This window comes from Chlamydomonas reinhardtii, chromosome 4 (assembly GCF_000002595.2).
Source record: "Chlamydomonas reinhardtii strain CC-503 cw92 mt+ chromosome 4, whole genome shotgun sequence".
Classification (NCBI taxonomy): domain Eukaryota; kingdom Viridiplantae; phylum Chlorophyta; class Chlorophyceae; order Chlamydomonadales; family Chlamydomonadaceae; genus Chlamydomonas; species Chlamydomonas reinhardtii.
Genome location: NC_057007.1, coordinates 3,443,111 through 3,458,745, shown reverse-complemented (window position 1 = coordinate 3,458,745; position 15,635 = coordinate 3,443,111). Strand labels below are relative to the sequence as shown.

Below are 15,635 nucleotides of genomic sequence, written 5' to 3'. Positions count from 1 at the left end.
TCGGCCGAGCGAGCGCGCTTGTTGAACCATTTGCTGCCCGCTCCCTCCTCGTCCTCAAGCTGCTGCTTCACCCCCGCCTCCTCCAGGTCCAACTCCACCACCTCCACCCGGTGCTGTGGGCTAGGCGCCCTGGCCCGGGGCGCAAGCTGGCCGGGCGGTGGGTCGCTGTTTGCGCCCCGTGCCAGGGCGCCTAGCCCACAGCACCGGGTGGAGGTGGTGGAGTTGGACCTGGAGGAGGCGGGGGTGAAGCAGCAGCTTGAGGACGAGGAGGGAGCGGGCAGCAAATGGTTCAACAAGCGCGCTCGCTCGGCCGACCCCTTCATGAGCGACGGCGGTGGTGGCGGCGGCGCGGCTGCCAAGCGCGGGGCTGCTGGCGGGCCGCTTCAGAATGGGGCTGGCAGTAGACCAGGCGGCTCGCAAGGGCCAGCCGGCATGGCGGCGGCGGCGGCGGCAGTGGCGGCGGTGGCGGCTCAGCAGCAGCGGCGCTACGTGCAGCAGCAGCTGCCGTTTTCGCGGCAGCCGTCGCCAGGGCGAGGCACGCCGGGCGGCGCGCAGCAGCAAGGCGGCGAGTCGGTTCCGGGCCGGGCACTGCACCGCCGCAAGCCGCTCCAGCGTCAGAGCTCATGGGGCTCGGTGCGTTGGGCGGGATGGAACGGGGACGTAATCATGGATTCACGCGCTCACGGTATGTGCTGTGGTGCGGCATGGTGTCACGGTGTGGGGACCTCGCGTGCAGGAGGCCGCGACTGCGCTGCCGTCCATGCGTGTTTTAGACGGCGCCACGAACCCTCTGTGTACACGGACATGCCTCCGCGCCGGTATCCTTGCAGGATGGCGGCGCGCCTCTGGGCCCGGCAGCGGATGCGAATGCCAACTGTGATGGTGCGGACTTGGGCTCAAACGCGGACGTGTTTGAAGCCGCCGCCGCTGACTTTGCCAGGGGCGCAGCATGGCCCGACGGCGGCGGCGGCGCCGTGCCTCGCAGCGGCTCGGCGCCGCCAGCTGCAGAGGCGGTTGGCAAACTGCTAGGCGGCGGCTGCAGTGCGGAGCCGTCTGGCCCGCGGCCCCAGAAGCGGAAAGCGCCCGATGCACCCGTCCGCCCAGCCGGCGGCGACGCGGCGGCGGCCCCCTGGGGCCGGCAGGCGTCTCCCAGGGTAGCAGCGCAGGAGCAGCACCCGCAGCCACCGCTGCCGCCGCCGCCGCCGCAGCAGCAGCAGCGGCAGCAGCAGCAGCAACAGCAGCAACCCCAGGGGCCATACGGGGGCCCGGGGAGCTGGGCCGCGCTGGAGCGGCCACCGCGCGGCCCCGTGTCCGCGGGCTCAGCAGCCGCGCCGGCGCAGCCGTCGGTGCAGCCGCAGCAACAGCAGCCGAGCGCGGCAAGGCCAGGGCTAGGCCCTGGGCCGGGCCCGGGGTCCGGGCTTCCCTCTCGCCGCTCCCCTGCAGGCGGCACCACGGTGCCGTCGCCTCGGCATGGCGGGTGGGGCCCGGGCGCAACCCCAGCCGCACCTTTGAGTGGTGGGGCCGCCGACTGCGGCCAGCAGCTCTCATCTGCTGCAGCCGGGGGTGCTGCGGCGTCTGCGCCTCGCCCGCATCCACAGCCCAGCAGCAGCCGGGCGGCCGCAGCAGCCGGGCAGCGGCCGCAGTGGGGCAGCAGCACAGCCGCCCAGCTGCCCGGCGTCACAGGGGCGGGCAGGCGCGGTAGCGCTACTGGCGGTCGCGGTGTTGGCGGCCCTGCTGGCGGTCCTGCCGGTGGCCCTGCTGGTGGCCCTGTCGATCGCGGTGCTGGCGGCCCTGTCGATCACGGTGCTGGCGGTCCTGCTGGTGGTCGCGGTGGCCCTGCCGCTGCTGGTGGTCCCGCCGCTGCTGGTGCGCCCCCGACCGGCGAGCCGGGCTACAAGTACTCGGCGGTGGTGCGCGGCCGGGAGCGGGAGGCGCTGACCGCCATCGAGTGCGCCGGCTGCAGGTGGGCGGTGCGGCCGGTCGCCTGGATGGACCCGTGGGTATGCGCCTATGCGGGTGGGTGGGCGGGCTGTTCGTGCGGCGTATCGGTACAGTTGGGGGCAGGCGTGCGGGTGTGTGTGTGTGTATGTGTGTGTATGTGTATGTTAAAGAGCACAAGGAAACCATTACGCGTAGGACAGTGTATGCGATGCAGAATTACGGCCGCGGATTACCTTCAGAGTATACTTACCGCAGTGTGTGTGTGGTTGTGTGTGTGTGGTTGTGTGTGTGTGTGTGTGTGTGTGTGTGTGTGTGTGTGTGTGTGTGTGTTTGTGTGCGTGCGTGCGTGCGTGCGTGCCTAATAGGCAGGCAGCCACTTGCGCGCGCACTCTTAATGACCACGCTTTCGTGTTTGCGTTCCTCGTTGCCGCAGAGCCTTTTACGAGGCCCTGGCCTCCTGGGGCACTACAGTGGAGCGCACCTGTGGCCACTCCGGCCCGGCGCCAGGTGCAGCAGGCGCAGGCGCAGCAGGCACAGCAGGCGCGGCAGCGGCGGCGGCGGGCGCTGGGGATGGTGGCGATGGCGGCGGGGGGCACGATGGAGTGGGGCGAGCGGCATGGGCAGGTGGAGCGGGCAGCAGGAGCACGATTGCGGAGTTGCGTCAGGCGGGCGGGCGGCACCGGTTCAGGTACGTCCCGCCCGCCACACCCGAGGTGAGCGCTGTGAGTGTGAACGCCTTCTTAGGTAATTGCACATTGTGCCATGCCTGGCACGAGCCCGAGCGCGACAAGGTTGGGTACGATGCACGATGGGGCCATGCAATCTGGGCACCGGGTGCCGTACATGGCTTCGCTTGACAAGCCCGCCCAACCCGCTCATGCTCCCGCGTTGCAGGGCTTCTGGGACATCGGTTTCGGTGATGACACGCAGTGATGTAGGGCTACGGTGTCTATGAGCGAAGAGAGCGTGTGCGTGTGTGGCTTTTGTTGCAGCGGGGCTGCAGGTTGCAGGCATGGGGCCATACTGTGATGTGGGCGTTGGCGCGCGTGCAAATCACATGGACGCACACTGACGTGAGGGAAATACCGTACAGGTAGGCTGAGCAGGGAAGCTGCGAGTCGGGCCGCGGGCCGCGCTGGATACGGTAACCCCGGTCGATGTGTGACGGGCAGAGATCTTGCTTACCCGGGCACCTTTATTGGCTTAACGCCGCATGATGTGGATTGCATCATTCATCCTGTTCGCGTTCGAGCTCCCCCGTGTGCCTGCCTGCCTTTGCGCATACCGTGGTAGAATAAATAGGGCTGTAACGGCATCTCGTACAAGTGTTTGCAACTTCCGGTAACACACGGTATTATCAGTCGGCAAGTGGTATGTCATCTTGTCTGTTCAAGTTCCAATTGCCCATTGGGCTCAAAATTTCCATCGTGCACCTGCGTGCACTCCAAGCTTGCGCGGCTGCCGTTTCCTTTGGTGTAGCGAAACAGCCCAAACGTCAGAGCCCTGGTTGCCTCATGTCGAACGAAACGGCATCCATCCCTGCGCGCACAGGGCCTCCTGTAAGCATGCCGTACCATACGTGCTCTCGCTGCCCACGCACCATTATTACCAGATCCGTTTCGCCAATGCCTATAAGCAAATAAAGAGGAATCTGTGAATCCATGCCACGTCAGCCAATATAGGTAGGGCTTTAGGACTGCCCGCATGACACGCACCATCCCACCCATCCCAGCATGCGCATCCAACCAGTCCGGATCAAGGGTGCTCATAATGAAACTTGTAACACTGCTAGGCATATGGTATGCACGCCATGTATGGCCACGCGACGCGAGCTACGTTGCTCTTGGGCAACAGCCATGCAAATGAGTCATTACATTATGGGTTAAGAATGCTGGCACTGCTGTTGCGTCCCAAACGACCATTAACACATTGCTGATATATGCCGCGAGCGCACCACACCCGTGTAACGAGCACACCACAAAACAATGCGCTCCTGGCCACCAACACCAATGTCCGGCCTCAGACATCTACGAGCCGTCGATCATTGCCGGCTAGCCGCCTGCCCAGCTGGGGGCGACAGCGCCGCTTGCTCGCCACAAGCCCCTCCACCCCCTCCTCCTCCAACCCCTCCTCCCGCAGCCCCTCCTGAAACAGTGCCGGCGCCAGCGCCGGCGCTGACTGTACTTACACCACCACCAGCCCCACCAAGCTGCGCCAGCTCCGGCGAAGACTGAATCTGCCGCGCGTCCGCAGCCGGGACCGCCACACCACCCCCTCCTGAGAGCTGCTGCATCGGCGGCGCCGCGGCTGCTGACGCTACGATCACGGTCTTCCTCCTGAACAGACCCGACCAGCCTGACGTCCGCGGCAGCGCCCCGCCACCAGCTGCAGCTGCGGCCGCGGCTGCCGCCGCCGCGGCCTCCTGTTCTGCGCGTTTGTTGTCACGCTTCCGCCGCCTCGCTGCCGCCGCCTCCGCCTCCCGCGAGGCTCTGCTCGCCAGGTCCATGGCCGCAGTGATGGCGGCGCCGGTCCGCATGCCCACATAGTTGGTGGTGGCCAGGACTGCAAAGACATGAATGATAAGACACCCGTACAAAGTGAGAGGTCCAAGTAAGGTTGCGTGTGTGTTCATGTACCACGTTTGTTGCGCGTGCTGTCTGTCGCCATGACCTCCTTGCTTGTGTGAGTGTGCGTCCCTACGCCGCACCCATGCCGCGCCCGACTCACGTGTATGCGCCGCCGCAGGGTCTTTGCTACCATGCGCGCGTATGAGCCTGTACCCACCAACTACCGGAATCTATTCACGCAATGAAACACAACCTCCCTGATCGCGCACCCACACCACTCACCAAACAACACACTACGCGATACCGCGACCATGCAAGCACCACCACCCAACCATCATCACCGTGCCACTCACCCAGGAACATGGTCTCTGCGATCACGAACAGCAGGCAGCCGTACACGAGGAAGTCGGGGTTGAGGTCGCTCCACACCGCACACAGCGCGGACAGGTCAGCGCCGCACACCTGTGGGATGGTGGGTGGGGTTATGGGATGATGGGATGGTGGGTGGGATGGCGGGGGAAGTGGGATGATGGCTGAAATGGGATGGTGGGTGAAGTGGGATGGTGGGTGTAGTGGGGTGATGGGATGGGGTGGGGTGGTGGGTGGTGTGGAGTGGGGTGTTACAGAGGGGTGACGGCGCGGTGACCGCATGCATCCTTCCTGTGGTACCCACATCCCCACCTCCATCCCCAAGGCCGGACCCATCCCCACTCCTTTCCCCCGCCCCGCCAAAGGCCCATCCCAGGCCCACGCCCTCAGCGGCCCCCGCACCCTCCACCTCAGCATCCGCCCATCCCGGCCTCACCGGCGTGTAGATCCCGATGATGGACAGGTCCAAACACACGTCACTCAGAAAGTAGGCCGCTGAGAACAGCCTGTTGCCGCACACGTGATCATGAAATGTACATCATGGCATGCGGATGATGAAAGGGCTGGTATAAACAGAGACGCGCGGCCCTAGCAGGAAGACGCCCGCCGCGTGGAGTACAATCACACTCGTGTCACAGGGGGCTGTCATGACAGCAGCGGGCTTCAGCGACCCCCGCCCAGGCCCCCACCCCTCCACGCCCCACGCCCACGCCCACACCCACCAGCCTGCCTGCCTGCCTACCCTGGCCGCCCACCCGCTCAAGAGCACACTCACCCGGTGAGGACGCGGTAGCAGGACTCCTCGATGCCCAGCCGCGCGACCCACATCATCATTCCCAGCGCGAAGATAAGCATTGTGACGTTCAGCTCAATGCCCTGTGTGCGCATGTGCGGGGTAGGTAGTGCGTGTGTTTGACTCTGTCAGAGCCTGTGTGTACGGTATGTGTGGTCGGCGCGACTGTGTTACGAAGCACAAGAAACATCAATACGCACACGTGCGATTTTGGGTATGTGTGTACTTGTGCATGCGTGATGTGTTACCAGTAGTTTGACTTCCAGCAGTGTGACGCTGTCACCCATACCCGGTGATTATACGATAATCAGGACAGCGCACGACACAAACCGACAGGACTCTCACTGATTCCGCCGGTTGTGCCACCCCCACATGCACCGCACGCCGCACGCCTATAGTACGCACATCACGCACAGCACACAACACCAGCAACGCACCAGCAGTCCTGTCAGTACGGCGTGCGCGGTCCAGGACCGACGCGCCGCCTCCATTCGATTCATCTTCTTGCAGCAGGCGCAGCCGCAGTGGCCACTGCACCAACCGTAGCAAGCCTTGGGTAGCCGGGGGTTGGCGGGGGTTGGCAGGATTGTGAATTCGCGATTTTGGGCTTCGGGTCGCTCAAGGAACTAATGCGCACATGGTGGCAATGGCGGCTTAATTCCATGCGCGCGGCGGCTTGACACTGGTCACGTCGCTTACAGACAACCTCCCTAAAACCGAAACACTGTACCATGATCACACGGGGTCGAATCCAGACTGATGTGATGATGATTGCCAGGTTGACGACCCCAAAGATTCCGTAGACAATCACGATGGCTTGACTCAGCACCTGGGATGAGGTGCGGTGGGTTGGGTGCACAGTAAGCATGCGATGAGTGCCATTGAGTGGATGTGCGAGACCTCACTAGTCACATGCACGAGTACGGGTGCAGTATTGCTTGCGAACTCAGCCACTGATCCCAAAATTGTGGCAGCCCCGCCCACTCATCGGCGGGCACATGCGCACCTTCCATAACGGCAGCGGCACAAGTCGATTGAGTGCGGTCGCAATGTCCTGCATGGAAGTATGCAAGTTGGCATGATGTTTGTTAATAAGGGTAGGGGCGCACATCACACCAGCAGGACACGCTGGCCCGGTGTGCTGGCACTACTTTCATGTCTGTCTTTTACATGGTTTACATGGTTGTGCTTGTGCTTGTGTGGGTGATTGACAGGTGGCACGCACCTTGACGCCCAGCACGCCCAGCACGACGGCGGCAATGTAGCACGCCACGCCCACGAAAATCCAGGCCGTCAGTCTGTGCACATGCATGACGACAGGGGTCACGAGGGATCACATGTTAGCTAGAGATGATGGATGATAAAGAGTGGCAGACAGTAATGGGGTTGATGCATCAAGTGTGTGCAGCCACACACCCCGCTCGGCTTTGTGCTCATGTCGGCGGGACTTACACGTAGCGATGCATGACGCTAGCATGGAAGGCGCGGGAGATGAAGCTGTGCGACATGTCCACGTATGACATCTGTACGGATTGGTGTTGGGGCTGCGCCGCGGGTGACGGCGACAGTGGCTGTGGCGGCTCCATGCAACCGCTGCTGAGCTTGCCAACGTGTTCGGTGGTCCCGCAGCCACCAGCTGCACCCTCTGCAGTTTGCAGCCCCGCCGCTGCTGCCACTGCCGAAGCAGGAACGGCCATGCCAGCTGCCGAGTTCATAGAATCGGAGTCTGATGAAAGGTTTGCAGTACCGTAATTCCTGCCCAGCTGCCGCTGTGGTTTGTCTGCTGCCGCATTAGCTGGGTACGCCACAGCGGCTGCTGCCGCCGCAGTGTGGCCGCTGTTGTTCGACACAGCCTCTCCGACACCAAGCGGTGCCGGAGGCGCCGGCGGGGGCGCTGCTGGCGGCGGCACAGGCGCCGGAGGCGGCGCTGGCAGCTCCAGCTCCTGCTGCTGCTTTAGCGGAAACTGCTGCGGCTGCGGCGGCTGCAGCGACGGCTTTTGCTGGGGTGGTGGCTGCAGCGGCTGCTGGGGCGGCAGCGCTATGGGGGGCGCCACGGGGCCCTTCAGCATAAGCTCCACCTCCGCCTTCAGCTGCAGCAGCACCTTTGCCTCCCGCCGCACCTGCAAGCCAGCGAGCCCACAGAAGGCATCACCACACACCGCGTATGGTGATGGCAAGCACGTACGGCCACACGCAAAAGCATGTGTGCCATACACGACACGCGCACCTATACACCCCCCACACCCCCCCCCCCCACACACATATACACACAAACACACCTACACACACACGCCAAACGCACTAACACCTATACTCGCTTGTCTCCACAAGCGCACCTGCCGTCATCCCCATGTATCCTCCATTCCAGTCACACTGTGGCGCTGCCTCGCTCATCCCTCTCCCTCCCTCTTTTCCTCGCTCTCTTCCACATACCGTACACACTCTCTCACTCGCTCACCAGCAGTACGGGCAGCACCATGGCGAAGGCCACCACACTGCTCGCCAGCACCAGCCCCACCACCGCCCCCAAGAACTGTTTCAGGTTTGTGTGTGGGAACACGCCAGCCCCCTGTGCGCGTACGTGTGGGAGGCCGCAGGCATGGCGTGGTGGGGTGTGGTGAGGTGAGGCTAGGTGAGGCAATGCGATGTGGTAAAGTGGGAACACGCATGCCCGCGCCCTGGCTGGTGTGTGGTACGGGAGATTGGGTGAGATGAGGGGAGGTGACACCGTGCAGCTTACTTGGTTACCTAGCTGCATGCCGCCGAGCGAGCGCCTAGGTAGCAAGCTAACAGTGCGTGTTTCAAGAAAAGAATACATGCATCAGCAGCAGCTGCAGCGGACCGACCTCGTCTGGTGTTGTTATGTTGGCTTCGAAGGGGCACAGCCCATCGAACTGGTCCAGGAAGCCCCCCAGGATGCTCTCACTGTACAAGGGCGCGGCGCGCTCCAGCTCCCTGCGGGCGTGTGGGAGTGCGCACGTGTGTGTGTGTATGTGTGTGTGTGTGAGGGTGGAACAGTAGTAGAGTGCGCGGGTGGGCATGTGTAGCGGGTCCGCGAGGTACCTAGGCGTCGCAAGTACCAACTGCCTAGTGTGCATGTGCATAGCGCGTGCACTGTTGCGTGCGTTGCGTGCACCCTGGCGGCAGCGGGCTCGCGGTGCCGCCACCATTATCAATTGATTCACACTGCTCGCTCCCCGCTACGGCACGCACCAGTTGAATGCGAAGCTGCGGTGCCACAGCGGCCCTGTCACCGTGTTGCCGCCCGCCGCGTTGCTGCGTGAGAGCGAGCGAGCGAGAAGCGCAGCGCAGATCGAGCGCGCGGGGAGGAGTGGAGGAGGAGCGAGCAAGTAAGGGCATGTACATACATCTCCGCAATAATTTTTCAATCAATTCTGTACAGGGTTTAGCCGAATATCGAAACCATGCATGCACACGCGCAACGTGCTGCGGCTCGTCTCACCCCCAGGTGATGTTGTCCATGCTCCAGCCCGTGGGCCGAATGACCAGGCCCAGGATGTAGTAGGCGGGGTTGGTGGCGTTGCAGGGCCCCTCGACGGTCTGGTTGTTGAAAAGGCACGTGATCGTACGGCCGTTGGTGCTGTACAGCGTGCCGCCCCACGTGCCTGTATGGGCATGTGTACGGTACGTACGTACGTACGGCATGCAGGGTCATCATCATGAGCCGTACACAAGCCAGCCACCGATGGCTTGTACGACACGACGCGCGCATGCGCAGCAGCAACTCCCTATGCATAGCATATGCGCACCTCATAGCGATACACAGCAGGCCGGCGACGGCCGCATGTGCTATTTGGGTGTTGGGACGCAATCTGCTGTGGTGCAGTGGTTTCCGCCCGCCCGCATTCACTACCTTGGTTCACCCAAGCATGCAACGCAACGCACCTTGCAAGCATGTGCTGCGTTGAGCAACACTACCACACCACTCATCACCAAACGTGCGCACGCACCTGGAAATGCCGCCCACGCGAATCTGCCCCTTAGTTGGGCCGGAGTCATTTCACTTGTGTAGGGCAGCCACAGCGTGTTGTTCTGCGGGCGGGGCGTGCACGGCCAAAAATCAGTGAAATAGTTAAACATGAAAGTATCATTGATAATTCAATGTTTCAGGTACCTTTTCACCCTGCCGCCTGCCTGCCTGCCGCCTGCTGAGTGGACTGACTTAATCGAGCGTCTCTCTCAGCTATCGGCTTCACAGCAGCAGGTGGCCGCCCGCGCCGTCCCAATAATGCTAGGCGTATGCCGTACATATGTAGCTACCTGGTTGGGGTAGAATACGGGTCCCTTGACGTATCGGTCGCCGATGTACAGACCGTCCATGTTTATGATGGATGCCCACTTGATCTGGGTGCGTACAAAGAAAGCACGACAGACGACAGGGTGTCACAATGCATGGTGATTAGCAGTCAGAACGAGCACCTTACGCGGCTGCCGAGTACGCACTCGGGAGAGAGTTGCTGCTGCAACTCACACGCGGGCATGCAAGCAGCGAACCTCCGCCCGCCCGCCCACCTCTGCTGCCATTGCGTGCATCCGGTAGACAGCAGCACGCATACACGGCGGGAGGAGGGCCGGAGGCACGGACCGCCCACCCACCCGCCGCCCAGCAGCTTTACCCCTAAAAACGCCGCACGGTGCGCACCTTTTCGTAGACGTACAGATTTGTGGCGTTGTTCCAATTGGAATGTGAGAACAAGCCCGCGTACGACACAAGTCGTTTGGTGCCCAGCTCGTCGCGCTGCACGGAACGGAAATGCGTGACGCAAGGCATGAAGCAAGAGGAAGGATAATGCAGGTGGAGCGAGGTGAGTAAGTATACACCCGCAGCAGATGAAGCCATCCTTGGCGTGGGCTAGGCTGCTCGAGCACCAAAGCAGCCACGCTGCGCGCATGCTCTTTCTCATGCATACGTGCCAAGTTGCCAACCCGCCCCCCGTTCCCCAAGCCCCGCTCCAACCAGCCAGTCAGCCGCCGGCTCACACCCACGCCCACCCACACACGCACCTCCCAGTTGCACTCCCCGGCGGTGCAGTCGAAGTCAGGCAGCCACCCGTGCTGGCTGCATGGCGCATACACACACACGGATGGGCAGAGAACAGAATCCATACGCACAAACATACACACACACACACACACACACACGCGAACACCCTTGCGCTTAACACAGCCATACACCCATGCACGTGCAAACCCACATGCAAACACCTACGTCAAACCTCTCGCCTCACACCAGTCACATGACCCCGCGGCATGCGCACCTGTACTGGGTCCGGCGGATGGCGGTGGCGGGGTCGTCGTTCAGCATGTCGTCCTCGCACACCCACACCTTGATGTGCTCCAAGTCACCTGCACACGTGCATGGGTGCGTGTGTGCACGTGCGTGTGTGCACGTGCGTTCATGTGTGTGTATGTGTTTGTGTGTGTGACAGGAAAGCACCAGGCAGGAACGAACGCAGGCGCATGCACGTGCGTGTGTATCTATGCGTGTTGATATCTCTCCAGGTGGTGTGAGCACCGTGTATCCATGCCTCAATGCTATGGCTGGTGATGCCCCAAACCAGCAAGAGAGCGAATGCAGCCCCTGATGACCCGATCCGGCGCCCGCCGCCACCGCCGCCTCCCTCCCTCTCCTCCCTCCTCCCTCCCTCCCTCCTCCCTCCCTCGCTCTCCTCCCTCCTCCCTCCTGCCTCCCTCCTCCCTCTCCTCCCTCTCCTCCCTCTCCTCCCGCCTGCTCTCACGCACGCACGCACCCTCGTGGGCGCCGTCCGCACACATGTAGTACTCCACGCCCTGGTCCTTGCCGTTCACCTGGATGGGTGCGGGGCACGAGGAGGCGGGGGAGGCGGGGGAGGAGGAGGCGGGGGAGGCGGGGGAGGTGGGCGATTTGGGCGGAAGAGGTAGGGTGAATGCGACACATGCACAGCCGACACGGCACGACAGGGTGTTGATGCACGCCGCGGTCGGTGGTGACGCGCGCGCATTTGGCATGCACGTGACGTGTGTCCAACACACGCGCGCACCTGTGTGGCAAGGAGCTGGTTGCTGCACCCGTTCCAAGGGTAGAACAGCCTGGGTGAATGTTATGTGCGGGGTCAGGGGCGTGGGGGAAGGGGAGCGGGTTAGTGAGGGTTCCTTGCTTGATGGGAGACAATAATGGGCGAGCGCAGGCCGCATCCAAGTAAGAGCGGCAGCATGCGCCGCGATGCCCAAACAATCTGGCGCCACCCGACAGGCCCCCAAGGCAAAGGCACGCACGCGTTTTCATGTTGCATGTTGCATGTGCACGTTTGTGCGCGCACGTGTGTGCGTGCATGTGCTGATCACCCACATGTAGGTGAAGACGTAGGAGTGCGGGTAGAGGGTGCCCTCCTTGGGGTCAAAAGGCCGGAACACTGCAGGGCAGAGCGGGAGAGAGGTAGGGGCAACGGGGCGGGGCCGTTCAACCAGAGACACGTTGCAAACGCCCCCCTCCCCGCAGGCATGAGCATATTCATCCATACCCCGAGTCAAGGATTATAACCTCATCCCGACATCCCAACCTCCCACCACAACCCCACCTCCCCACCACCAACCTAACCCCCCAAACTCTCACTCGTGTAGTACACTTTGCCTGTGAGCCGCCCGCCCACCACCGGGTCCACCACCGCCCGCCGCTGCAGCTCCTCACTGCTGACCACCGTGAAGCTGGTCTGTGCGTGTATGGGGTGAGGGGCAGGGGGGTGGGGGTACAGTCATGACGTGGGGTGGCGGGCGTGGGTGGCGGGGGTAGTTCACTCCAATACCTTAAATCAAGATCGTGGAGGCCAAGGAAGGGAGGGCCGAGGGCTACATGTGGGGGTTTCGCAGGGTTTCGGGGGTGTGAGTACTGCAGCCGCGGCGTGTGAAGAGGAGGGTGGCCCAACCCCTTTCGGACCCACTTCTAAAGGGCATTTGGGTTTCCCATCCCGTCCAAACCGTGTGCGTGTGCGTGTGCTGTGGCTGCTCCGGTGCCGCTGCGCGCGCTGCTGTCACTCACCGTGTGCAGCACCACCGCCCGGACAGCACCCCGAGCACCCCGAGGGGTGTATTTACTCCAGCTAAACCAAGACCGGGGGGGGGGCAAACCAAGACCGGGGGGGGGGCAAACCAAGACCGGGGGGGGGGGGCAAGGGGCTGCACGCTACCGCTCAACACGAACAGCACCCCGAGCACCCCGAGTGCAGAGCGCCCCAGTCCGGCCCGCAGGACGCGGGCGGACCAGGCCCCCTCGGCGGCACGTCAACCTATACGCACCGCTTGCTGCCACCGCCTGCTGTGGCTCCAAGCCAGCCAGCCTACAAGGAGTGACACCACACCCATCCCTCCCAGTCGTACGACCCAACCACTCAAGACCCAATCACCCCGTCCCCTGCCCAACTCCCAACCCACCTGGTCCGAGGTTGCGTTGTACGTGGGCGTGAACAGCCGAGTCGCCACCAGCTGCTGCCCCCTGCATGCAGGACAACGGGTAGTGGTGGGGGTAGCAGACAATTACCGTACACACATGCGCGCACTTACAACAATGTTTTGGTGCTTTTCTGACCAACAAGACACAACGCAACCCAGATCAACATGAACGCAAATGAAGCCCGTCGGCCAACCTACTCGACGAACTCCTGCTCTGTGTAGCCCTGTGTGCGTGCGTGTGGGGGATGAAGTAGTGAGGAAAACCCACGTGAGACCACGCACGGGGGCGTGCGCTGTCTTGGCCAACACACCCAACGGCACCTCGCCGCCCTCCATTCCACTCCACGCCACTCCACTCCCGCCACGACTCAGCCCCCAGCTGTCCTTCTCCCACGCCCATTTAGCTGTCTGCAATCCGATGCTACCCCCATCGCCCGCCCGGATGCACCCATCCCACCGCAGCCCCCTCCCCCCCGGTTCGGTTTAGTTTGGGCTGGTATCTACAACCCTCTACACACACACCCCCCACCTTCCACGTGCGCCCAACCCCCATCTCGCCCACCGTGTCGGGCGGCACCACAAACTTGTTCAGGGTCTCCCAAGTGACCGTCTCGTACTTGTTCGCCTGCAGGTGGACGGGGCGGCAGTCATGGCAGCGGCGGCTTTAGTGGCAGTCATGGCGGCTGAGGCAGTCATGGCGGCGGCGGCTTCAATGACAGTCATGGCGGCGGCAGCAGTCATGGCGGCAGCACAGCGGGGTCAGGAACCCGCCACAGCCCGGCAGACCCACGCACCGCCCCAGTGCCTTCCGTGGGGCCCCCACCTGGACTGCTGAGGACTGCCACCATACCACCAGACCACCAGGCCACCAGATTGCCAGACAGCCCCCGAATCCCCACGCACCGCCGCCACGCCAGCTTCACCCCAGCATCCGCACGCCGTACACCCACGCACCTGGTCGTACCACGTGGAGGGGTCTGACAGCCAGGAGCTGTCCAGGGGGTGCTGCGGGGAGTAGGGGGCAGGGGTGGAGGGGGAGAGAGGGTAGGGGAGGGGGAGGGGGCGAGAGGGGGGCGAGAGGGCAGTGTGGGGAAGCCAGCGGGCGAGGGGAGCGGGCGGGGTGGTGAGGGGCTCACTGGGCGCATAACCAACTTCTATCGTTCTGTGTTCATGCATGGGCGAGGCACGTCGCTTGCTTGCACACACTGCCAATTCTCTCGGCCTGGTGTTTCCCTTATCCGGTGTGCAACTGCTGTGTGTGGCAGAAAATATACTTGAAGAAACTTTTGAAGCAAATCTACTGCATCGCAAACCCAGTCCTGCGCGCGTGTTTCGTTTCCTTGTGCTCTCTTAACGCACCTGGTACAGTATGGGTGCGAAGCGGTGCCCCAGCGTGGCGGCCTGCGCTCGCGGCACTGGCACGCGCGGTGGCGGGCAGGTGGGCGGCGGCCGGAAGGTGGCCTTCTTAGCCATGGTGCAGCCGCCCGCGCCCTGGGCGGATATGCCAGAGATCCTGTGGGAAGAATTTAGGGCGGGCGTGTGTGTGAATGTGTGGAGGCGGGTGGTGGGTGGGGGTCGGGGGTTGGGGTTGGGGTTAGGGGTGGGGGGCTGGGGTGGCAGCAACCTTTCTTTGGTGTGCCAGTGTGATCGGCGGACGTCCCCCACACGCCACCCACGCACATTGCCACGGCACACCGCTTGTGCTCAACGGCTCAAAACGGCACGCCTTTTCCCCCAGCTGGGCTAAGCCCCGAGCCTATCCTCCCCCACCCACCAGTCCTCGTTGGTGTCGTAATTACTGTTGCTGGGCATTTGACCGCAAGCGGCCTGGATCCAAAGCGACAGCGACAGCGCCGCAGCAACGAGCGCTAATCGCCCCGCTGCCGCTGACAGGAGGCCGCGCGGCAGCGCTAAATCGCGCATCCTGCGTGCATGACTTGTTCAGCAAAGCTCGGTGCAAGTAGTGGACGGCAACGGGGCAGGCAGCGGCAGACGCAGCGGGGTTGCGAGTGCTTTTTGACGCTGGGAGCTCTGTGGCCGTGGCTTGTTACTTGACACACAGTGGCATGCCATGTTCAAAGAGGTAACTGCGTTTGAGCATTATGGAACCCCGCCAGTGGCTCACACAAACCTGAGAGCAAACTGACGGGGAGGAGCGCCAGGCATCGAGGTAATCAAATGTCGGCACACATCTGCCTTTTGCTAAGTCACAGTGACAGCTCCTATGTATAGTCTTCCGTCGCTCGAGCGCGCGAAAGTCTGCCAACCTGTCTGCCAACTGTCGCTCTCGGCGGACAGGTCACAGAGCTACTTAAACAAACAATAGACATTTTCGTATAGCTTGTGGACTACATGCTATTCTGGCGAAAGTGTTTAGCAGGCTATGGAGGCTCCGGAACCGCGTCTACTCGTTTTCAGGAGTCGGAGCGATTCAGTTCAATGTAAGACAGTAGCTTGTGTGCAGATCCTTAGATATAAGAGCGGCCCGAAATCATTGTGGTCCGCGAGCAATGCTGGGT

The 15,635-nt window shown here is 62.7% G+C and overlaps 2 protein-coding genes across 2 annotated transcripts in view; one reads left to right on the top strand and one right to left on the bottom strand.

Moving 5' to 3' along the window:
• The window catches only part of CHLRE_04g227750v5 (uncharacterized protein), an 8,236-nt gene extending 5,058 nt beyond the window's left edge, over positions 1–3,178 (top strand). The window contains exons 8-11 of the mRNA XM_043062041.1: positions 87–633; positions 831–1,963; positions 2,375–2,654; positions 2,836–3,178. Coding sequence (XP_042925393.1) covers positions 87–633; positions 831–1,963; positions 2,375–2,654; positions 2,836–2,874 — 1,999 coding nt within the window. The 3' untranslated portion in view covers positions 2,875–3,178. The remainder of the gene's footprint in view (positions 1–86; positions 634–830; positions 1,964–2,374; positions 2,655–2,835) is intronic.
• Positions 3,179–3,180: 2 nt separating this feature from the next.
• On the bottom strand, positions 3,181–15,582 carry CHLRE_04g227700v5 (uncharacterized protein). The gene is made up of 29 exons (XM_043062040.1): positions 15,248–15,582; positions 14,891–15,040; positions 14,476–14,629; positions 14,071–14,121; positions 13,679–13,741; positions 13,315–13,340; positions 13,099–13,159; positions 12,284–12,380; positions 12,020–12,083; positions 11,712–11,760; positions 11,442–11,499; positions 10,950–11,037; positions 10,696–10,750; positions 10,334–10,429; positions 9,952–10,035; positions 9,642–9,723; positions 9,134–9,296; positions 8,884–8,946; positions 8,517–8,625; positions 8,129–8,239; positions 7,123–7,790; positions 6,896–6,968; positions 6,677–6,724; positions 6,401–6,499; positions 6,108–6,221; positions 5,653–5,753; positions 5,314–5,383; positions 4,862–4,970; positions 3,181–4,503 (listed from the first exon to the last, which is right to left on the bottom strand). The coding sequence occupies exons 2-29, from the start codon at positions 15,037–15,039 to the stop codon at positions 3,983–3,985; spliced, it is 3,426 nt and encodes a 1,141-aa protein (XP_042925392.1). The 5' UTR covers position 15,040; positions 15,248–15,582; the 3' UTR covers positions 3,181–3,982.
• Positions 15,583–15,635: the final 53 nt, after the last annotated feature.

Bases quoted from the DNA above. Each gene is read 5' to 3' on its own strand.
- CHLRE_04g227700v5 (XM_043062040.1), bottom strand. From the start codon at position 15,039: ATGCGCGATTTAGCGCTGCCGCGCGGCCTCCTGTCAGCGGCAGCGGGG. The intron at 14,122-14,475 runs GTGCGTTAAGAG...TACTCCCCGCAG, and splicing joins TCGCACCCATACTGTACCAG to CACCCCCTGGACAGCTCCTG. The intron at 6,969-7,122 runs GTAAGTCCCGCC...GCATGTGCACAG, and splicing joins AGCGTCATGCATCGCTACGT to ACTGACGGCCTGGATTTTCG.